Consider the following 10,185-nt stretch of genomic DNA (forward strand, 5'->3'; position numbering starts at 1 on the left):
CCATCTCTGCTTACAATGCTTGTGATTTAAGGCAATATCAAGGCAATCTGCATAAGATGCATATATCTCAATAAGTAAGTGATAATCTTAAACATATACGGAAAGATTCAAACAACCAATACAAAAATGAACTCAAACTTCACACAATTTCACAAGCTAGTGGTTATCAGGACAAAGAAGCTATGTAAACAACGCTATAGTGTTTAAAGTAAGCAGTGCTAGGTTTGAGTCCCGCAGTGAACATTAACACTGAGGTGCAAGTACATCCAATTGACGAGCCCAAAACAGGACGAAACGCACGTCTTGGATTATACTGCCAGTCATTATCCATCTCTTCTCAGAAAAAAACTAACTTTTTGTTTGTATTTTTTCTAATTTGTATTAAATTAAACATCACTCGTTGAAATGAATCCATGAATCAATTGAAGCTGGACCATCAAGGAAAACCTGGAAGCACTGGAAGTCCGTTTCATCCTAGTATGGGACTTCTGAGCAGTGTGCACCCGCAATCTCGCCTTGTGAGACTTCAACCCAGAACCCGATCAGATACTATTTTTATGTATAAAACAGTGAAGGATCTACATTTTGACTGAATGATTGTTTCATTTTTTTACAGACGAAAAATTGATAATGAAAAAAGATGATATTGAGTTCAACTTCCAAAATTCAGAACGTATGCCTTAGTTTAAAGAATTAAAATTCCCTTTCAAATGTTTTATCTTTATATTATGGATTTGATAAAAGAAACTGTTGACATTTATGTTTTTATGACTTCACGGAATTCATCACAATTATTTGATCATATTGAATCAAATGGTAGACGGATTCGAGTTTCAGAGTGAGAATTAACACAAGAATGAATATATGGATTCGATCCTGTATCACCCAACTTCATAGTTAGAGACATTAGCACTGAGCAATCCGGACAACGACCGACCTTCTGTAGGACTGAGATGTATTTACAATTGGTTGATCACTATGTGGTGATCGACGTCATGCGTGTTAGGTTCTTCATAGTGCAGATCGAATCCTATCAACCAAGTTGCAATGTGGCCACCAGTCTAGGTGGCTCGAAATCGCGTGCACTATGTTGAGATGAGATGGTGGTTGTATGTAGTCAACAGGAAACTCTGGACCTAGATTTTATGCCAGTTGGTGCTCGTCAGCAAGGTGTACTTGTAATCCTGAGGGAACTAATGCTCCCTGACTGATTCGATCTCGTTTTACTCAACCTCACAGTCACAATGAATATACGTTCGGCTGAAAAATCCTTGAATAGGACAATTCACACATACTACCTTCCAATATTAGCTATCGTAAAAGTACTTGGAATGGTTCTTCCTTGAATTTTAGTAGTTTTGGTCCAAACAGTTATAAGAAGAAATGACTATGTTTATGAAATATGTATTTATTAAGAAGTGAAGAATAATATTAGTTTCATATACTATCTATTCTCAATTCTCTTTTACCTAATTTACAGAGAACATAAAAGAAGAAATTGAAAATTTCAGAGAAAATGAAGCTCAAATGTTAAGCATAAAACGTAAATTTAAAGATAATAAATAGGGATAATAGGCTGAATCCCGCTAGCGTGATCATGGCTCTGCACTGCTGAGGAATTCCTCAATAGAACAAAACGGCCGTTCAGCGCTTAAATGTTTCCGGTGGTGGTCTAACATCAGTCGTGTTAATAATCTCAATCAATCACTTCATAATCTCCACCACCCTATATTGATAATAACAATGTGCTCACTAGTAACTAGTTTCTTGAGGGCAATCTTGGAGTTCTAGTGAGAAGCCGTGACCCAAATTAACATTCATCATTTATTGTTTAAAGATAACAAATATAATTCTAGTACACATTTCAGATAAAATCAATATGGAATTGTCAACTGAACATCAATCAATTGATCAATGTATGTTGAAATATGAACTAATCAAACAAACTTACCTCATGATTGTAGATATGATGTGCAGAAGTGAACTTTATCAATCTATCGAACAAAAGATACTTATGGGAGGTCAGTGTGTACCGAATGTATTTCACTTCGGAATTGGTGAATTTGATCGTCTGCAAATTGTTGTTGTTGTTGACGATGATGATGATGTGTGTGTGAAGTATTTATGCATCTGATGATTTGATTATTAATATGAAAATTTGAGGTGTTTATCATACAGACATGGGATTTGGAGCTAGACTCAACTGTAGAACATGTAACATGACACATTGCAACAGTGTGCATGGAGTTCGACAGTATTTGAGTGTTTCACAACGAACACACTCAACATCCGACCGACTCACATCAATTATGCATACAGATGAGGTGATCGCACACACACACAAACACACACACCAAGAGTTTGTTGAATGGGCACATGTCAAACTGGTGGTTTCACACCAATACAAATACCGATATTGCCTCGTATCAAGTCTCGTGATAAGCATCTCAACATTATTGTATTTCGATCATTGTCGCCAAATTCTCACATCAATCGTCGGAATGATGTAATGAAATTACGAATAAAATATTTTGGAACAAATAAGCAAATAAATAAATGATAGAATAGTGAAACATGATTTATCACTCGAGTTTATCTCTCACTCAATGTGTTTCATTGCTACTTTACATTCTCTTCTCCTTCAATGTTTAGAGTTAATCAATGAAATGAGAATACAAGAAAACATACATGGTATGTGTAATTTCCTCCAGTGTACTGATCGTGTTTGACAGCTGAAACGGTATTCATGCCATTTCATCAACATTTTCACAATATTTGAAATGTGTTGATGATAAGTGTAGTTTGTATGGGAACACAATCATCATTTAATATACTTGACATCAACACTCCATTTACTTGTGAATGTTTCTATAATGTGGTTGAATGTCTGTGATGACGAACTCTATGTGCTACATAGTTGTGGTTCTGTAATCTTACCGAATGTAAACCTTCTTATTTGACTATTGAATTGTAGGAACAACTGTTCGAAATTCTGATACAATGAAGGCGTGTTTGACTGAAGAACAGTCAGTTTATACAAGTAAGTGTGAATACTTACTAACGAGTGTTTGACACTTATGTTTCCTTTGAATTATTCAACGATGATGTGTTTTGTGTATATTGCTGGAAATGCTCATTAATTTTCATATGAAATGTCTTGTCTATTATGACTTTAATCAGATTGTTCGAAGTGTACAAAGTAAATATATCACTGAAATGTTTGAAATTGATGATACTTTGTGTGTGATGAATCACTCAATGATTCAATGTTGATCGATGTTGTGCGAATCACAGACACGTGAAATTCCATGTATTGGTGATAATAGGTTACTTATTTGAGTTGTGTGCAACGTGATTGATTCTATATGAGAAGCGTCCATCTAGACTGTTCATCTAGTAGCTTCTACGTCGTTTCTATTCGTTAAAATAGTGATAATGAATGATAGTTGACTTATTGTTTATAGATTGAGCAATTCTGTAACATTTGTCCTTTCATTCTCACACCGATCCAGAATTGGAGAATGACTACAGAAATGAGACTTGTCAGTTACCCACTTCTAACAATATACGAGGTAAATTTTCCTAATGAATATGTCTGTTTCCCACTTGTATACACATTCTTATACATGATTTACAATCGTATATTTTATTGTTCATAGAAAATCACCCACATCATTAAGACACATTTAACGCAAAACCACCTGAAATGGAGCTTATCTAATCACAACAGATTCTGTTTGATTAGATACAAAATGGGTTTTGTACGAAAACATTGCGATGGCGTTCGTAAACTTTTCTCGAAGGAAAGCCTTGAAGAAGTACTTGCTTTCGTTGCAAATTCCCTATGTGGAAATGCATATCTAGCAAAATTCATGAAGACGTTTGCCAAAACCAACCTACAGGTTAAATACCATTCAGATGATAAGAAAAACTGATTCTTATATATACGCTTCAAAGGAGATGAAATCACTGGTATAATTAACCATAGGATAATGTCCGCATTGAACGTAACTTATCCATCAGCAAGACTGAGGACATTATGTGAAACTGACTGCTCACTCAGACAAAAAAAACTTAACAGGTCCTCTTTGTCAGTACTTCTTACTGCATTTGTCAATTTACATATGCGTGCCATTGCACATACCTTGAAAGAACATAATTGTATAGTGAATAGAATTCTTCATATAAACCGTCCAGTGCTTACAGGTTTTCCATGGCGATCTAGCTTCAATTAACTCATTGAACCATTGAAATTACTATAATATCCACAAAACACCTTCTGAAATGAATCAACATATGCTCACTAGTGACTGGCTTCAAGAAGTATTTCCTGGAGTTCTAGTGAGAATCAGTGACCAGTGAAGTTCAACCGGGTCTGTTGTGAGATAGTAACTCAATGATGTAAATGGTGAATGTGTCGTTCAACTTCGTGGATTAGTTCAAATTATACATAAACACTGTTGGATAGTGGCCAGCTCAGTGTTCTAGAGGTTAAACGCTCGCGCGTGAGACCGATAGGTCCTGGATTTGAATCCCACGAGGCGACATCGTGGGTGCGCACTATTGAGGAGTCCCACAATAGGACAAAACGGTAGTCCAGTGCTTTCAGGTTTCCCATGATAGTCTAGCTTCAATTGACTTATAATCTCAACCACAAAAACCCTTTGATATAAACTGATATTTGTTAGAAATTTTAGGCTATTATAATTATATTTATGTTATTTCAGATATCAAAGTGATCGAACATTTAATTTCAAAACGATTCTATTATCTAAGAGCATTCAATAAAGAACTATGTAAGGGAAATACTATTCTTCTTTGTACATATATAATTTAGATTCTTTAACAAATTCATTTCAGTATGGAGTTGTGAAGACCGTTAAGTTTTTGATTGATCCGGCCAAGGGGGATCGTAGATGTGCATTACCGAGGAATCCTATACTAAGACGAAATAAACGTCCAGTGCTACCAGGTTTTCAATGATGGTCTAACTTAGATCGATCGATTCATGATCTCAATCAATCAAAAGAGATTCATTTCGAATTATTACTTCTCTCAACTTAACAAAATCATTCCATTTCATCTCATCAGATCAAATAATAAGAAATATCAAAGCACCGTTTATTGTATTATTCAACCAAGTTGAAAATGTCTAACCATATTAGTCTACCGATACATGTACTCATACATATAGAGCAATAGTAGAATGAAACCGTTTGAAATCGCTGTCATGAATAATATATACACGTGGAAGTACGAACATGAATTCAACTGGAAGATGTTTCTCAAATCAGACAACTCATGATAAACTGTAGTCAATGAAAGCAAAGATTTACATATAATTTATCAATGTATACGAAAATAGTTAATCAATCAGCTGATCAGATATCAAGAAACGATAAGAATCAACATAGAGTAGCATAAAAGTAATTTATTATTATTTATTTGAACACAGAAATATTGGTAGATAAAGGCACCGGATACATATGCGCCACACAAGTCACTTGATTTGTGTATGGCCTATGATACTGCCCGGTTGCTCAAACCGAAGCAAGTGGTTTCCTTAGGGGACCACACTCGGAGCCTTTGACCTAAAGGTGTGATCCACAAGGCAGTAGAGCAATGTTCGGAGATGCAGTCTCATGGTAGCCAGTAACCAACAATTGGTTCATATGCCATTTGTTCCTTCAAAATCCCGGAACCCATGTACACCATTGTTTTGGAATCGGGGTTTTCCAACTCCCCTATGTGGATCTTCCATATCCATATCGGCCGTGCCAAGGCATTTGGGAGCCATAAAGATCAACAATACATTTAATCACAAATTAAGTCATTTAAACAAAGTGATTCATTTCTTTTGGGATAATTGAAAAACTTCCTTCTACAAAAGGAAGTTGCTAATAAACTCATCTAGAACAATGGCCATTTCATAATTGAATTGTCTACACAACTAAACACTTCATCCATCCTTAGAACATCGATTTACACTTCGCATTCACTATTTTTTACACCTTATTTATTTCACTATAAATTGCCCTAATCCTACGTCAATAATAATTATTCATTTATGTGTACTAAACTGTTATATACCAGAATAGGGATTGTGGGGATTATTAAGTTTTTGATTGAGATTATGAACCGATTGATGTTAGACCACCGTTGGAAACCTGGAAGCACTGGACGGCCGACTAGCTTCGTGAGGTAATTCTCGGAGTTCTAGTGAGAAGCCATGATCAGTGGATCTGATCCGTGTCAGGTAGAGACAGGTATCTAACTCAGTACAATGGAAGATGGTCGCGCAATTTCGTGGATTGGTTGATGTTAGACACTAACACCATTGAATGCCGGCTCAGTGGGTTAAATGATATTAATAAGTATCACCGACCTCTCTTAGATTCATAGGCTATACTATAATCATACATATTGTGGATGCTCACTGCTGAGGATTCCCACAATAGGACGAAACGGCCGTCCAGTGCTCCTAGTTTCCAACGGCGGTCTAACATCAATCGGTTCATGATCTCAATCATAAAATGTTATATCCCGATGAGGATTATGAATGGTAACTGTTGCAATCTATTTCTGGATTAATACTATACATATATTTTTATTGTATAATTGTTAAATGACTAAGCTATTCATATTCGTGTTCCTCTTATCATAAGCTCTATTTTGATCTATGAATTGTTATTACACGACTTACCATTCTTGAGTTATACCCAGTCTAGCAATTACTATCTCCCACATTCACAGCCACTTTTGGCTGGATCTTGTACAAATGTTGTTTCACATTTTATGGTACGATGTAGTCTGTTTGGTTTGTATATAAACCCAGTATGTTAGAAATACATGATTCAGATTGCAGAAGTTGAGATTGGTGTTCTGGACTCTAAAAGGCGCGGTTAAGCAGGAAGAAGGACCGATAAGGACGCTAGATTACTCGTACATGTTTTATATGTCATTTGATCCAGTCGATAAATCACTGTTCTCTAATTGGCGGTATGATTACATTATACATTGATAGGGACATATGGCACAAGTTATAACATAAACGTTTTATTTCTTTTCTAAACTTTTAGTTTATCATCAACTTTTATGGAGACTTCTTGAAGAAATTAGTAGTCAATCACCAGTTTCTAAGTGATGCTACAGAAATTTGATAAACGTTCAACATAATTGAATAATTCAAAAGTATAAACTTTTGTAAGAAATTATCGTTTAGTACCTTTGAATATATAACAAATAATACATATATTTTTTTGAAAGGGTGGAGAAGATTGGTACCTAATGTGGATGATTCTCATAGAGTTTTGTTCTCTGAGCTGGATGGTTTGATCGTGGAGCTTTCATCGTTATTCTGAACTACATCAGTATAAACATCAGGTGGAAATGCTGATGATGACCATGAAACCCCAACGACCAAACCAACCAGCTTAGAAAATAAAACTCTATCAATATATATATATATAATTCTCGATGAGATTTCCAAATGCCATTATGTAAATAAATGTGATGAATTTAAAGTTTCATTTGAACAAATGAATAGAATGACATTATTATTTCATATAATAGTTAAATTCATGAGTCAGTTAAAGCTAGACCATCACGGAAAACCTGGAAGCACTACACAGCCATTTCGTTCTATTGCGGAGCTCCTCAGCAGTGTTTATCCATAATCCCGCCTCACGTTATTCGAATCTAGGACCTATCAGTCTCATGCGCGCATGCTTAACCACTTAACAACTGAGCCGGCCATTATTCAACGATGTTAAGGTCTAACTTCAGCCAATCCACGAAATCGCGACCGATAGGTCCTGAGTTCCAATTTCGCGGGGTGAGATCGTGGGTACGCCCTACTGAGGAGTTCTATACTAGGATGAAACGGTCGTCCAATGATTCCAGGTTTTCCATGGTGGTCTAGCTTCAATTGATTCATGATCTCAATCATTTAAACCTAGAAATCTATTACTTCTATTTGTAAATATTTTATATCTCAATTTCAGAAACTATTGAACAAGGTCATAATTCCCAAAATATTTCTCACAATAAATTATTTCGTCACTAAACGATATGTTTTTATTTAGATCAGCGATGGGTGGAGTTCAGCCGGGTTTGTTGTGAGAGTAACTGACTGATGTCAATGGTGGATGCGTCGCTCAATTTCGTGGACTACTTGAAGTTGGACATTAAAACTGTTGGATACCTGCCGGCTCTGTGGTCTAGTTGCTTAAGCATTCACACGCGAGACCAATAGGTCGTGGGTTCGAATTTCTGGAGTGGGGTCTTGGATGTGCACTGCTGTGAAGTCCCATACTAGGTCGAAACGGCCATCCAGTGCTTCTAGGTTTTCCATTGTGGTCTAGCTTCAATTGACTCATGATCTCAACTATTAAATCAGAATTTGATATGATGAAGAAGTCGTAGCATTGTATTAGTAACAGTGATAGTGTAGTGAACGAGAATTCAGGTGAGGAAGATCAATTCATAATTTAGGGCGAAATACATGAATTGCAAATCTTACATAAATAGTCTTTTATAAAATTTCATCGTTATTACAATTGTCCTCTGTTCACATTTCTGTTCTCTTCAATTTGATCTTCTCAATCCTCTACTATCAGGCATTCCACTACTGACTGGTGTTATACACTAGTTATATATGTCCAGATAAGTAGCGTGCACTGTAGTAGTAGTATTGGTATATTATATCTTTATCAGATGGATCAGACATTCAAGTCACTCAAGATTAAATCCCTTTCTCCTCTCATCCTTCAGCTGGTGCCATTCTATCCCGACAATATAGAAGTCTGCTTCCGCTACACAGAAGCTGGCTTCCACGAGCACGCGTGACAGAACTACATGTACAATTCCTCTCGGTGGTGAAAGCACTACCGCGTGATTTAAAAAATACGCCACATCCAGTATGTGTACTAGCGATGTTATGCAACATTGAGAAACTTTAAAAATCGCTATTCATAGGTGTGGAGCATTAGCCGGTTGACAAATAATAGACGAACCCTTCCAAAACATTGGGCTGCAAAGTGGTTCAGCAACGAATGAGAGAGGTTATTGGTCAACGAACATTCGACAATGGTCTGTTTAGACAGCTTTTCTCGACTAAGCCTCCCCAATAGGTGCAGGCAGTGCTTGTCTCATTTCAAGATAATGCTGCAGACGAACTGAATGATAACAACGTATAATATACCTGATGTTAGGCCCTTTAATGTTATCAACAGGCTTACCAATTTATTGGTCCTATATCTCAATCCACTTAGATCGTTTCTGATTGTCATCGAGATATACATACCGCCAACTCTCGTATATAATCATCGACTTTAATCACATTAGTGAATAATGGAATAAAGTAAGTTAAATATCAGAATGAATTTCTTACAATCATTGATCAGAACAGATAATAGGAGAGAATGAAGTGCAGAGAAGCCAAACAAAATAATCTGAATTAGATAGATGTGTGAGCCAATTCATGACTCAATATTTAAATTCAAACGTGTATATCTCATTGCCAAATATAATAATATTGTTTATACAAGATGTCAAATATCATTGATATGACCTTATAATAAACAAATATGTATTCTAGACAATAACATTGTCTAGTACATAATTCTGAACCATTTGTCGTCTAGGCTTGACTACATCTCTATATAAAGTTATTCAAGATATAAAAGAAAAAAAATGTTTACTTTAAATGAAAAGGAGACCTTCTTTTTTCTTTTTTATTCCATTTCTATATTATGTAATGATTGACAGTGATTGTCTATTTCAAAAAGAATAGTTTACCGCTATTGATTGAAGATAATAGTGTAGTAAACAACAGAATGAAACATTTCACTGTTATATAGTGAAATTAATTGTATGATTGTGACTTTATTGAAATGAAGTTCTTTTTTTTTCAGTCTTACTTTTAACCATTTCAGTAGTATAATAAACTTGACGCTATTGATTATAAGGTAATATGTATCTACTGATATGGTAAGTCGACCGTAAGATGAAGTCTTAGTTTGTAGAAAAAGAAGAAGAAGAAGAAAGGGTGAGACCATATTTTATGAACGACCATTGAGTGACGCTAAAGTGGCCTTGAGAGTGTCCACCTAATAATTAGGACAAAATGAAGATTATAAACTAGCATATGGGGGAATAGAATTATGATTTGTAGTTGATGGTTAG

The 10,185-nt window shown here is 35.6% G+C and overlaps 1 protein-coding gene across 1 annotated transcript; it reads left to right on the forward strand.

The window, feature by feature from the left end:
- Positions 1 to 1,879: 1,879 nt before the first annotated feature.
- Positions 1,880 to 7,212, forward strand: MS3_00008983 (uncharacterized protein; the record flags this gene model as incomplete). The annotated part of the gene is made up of 4 exons (XM_035729576.2): positions 1,880 to 2,021; positions 2,975 to 3,040; positions 4,728 to 4,796; positions 4,838 to 7,212. 4 exons carry the CDS (start codon positions 1,880 to 1,882, stop codon positions 4,981 to 4,983), a joined length of 423 nt encoding a protein of 140 aa, XP_035586385.2. The 3' UTR covers positions 4,984 to 7,212.
- Positions 7,213 to 10,185: the final 2,973 nt, after the last annotated feature.

The sequence above is a fragment of the Schistosoma haematobium genome, chromosome 5 (assembly GCF_000699445.3).
Source record: "Schistosoma haematobium chromosome 5, whole genome shotgun sequence".
Lineage (NCBI taxonomy): Eukaryota > Metazoa > Platyhelminthes > Trematoda > Strigeidida > Schistosomatidae > Schistosoma > Schistosoma haematobium.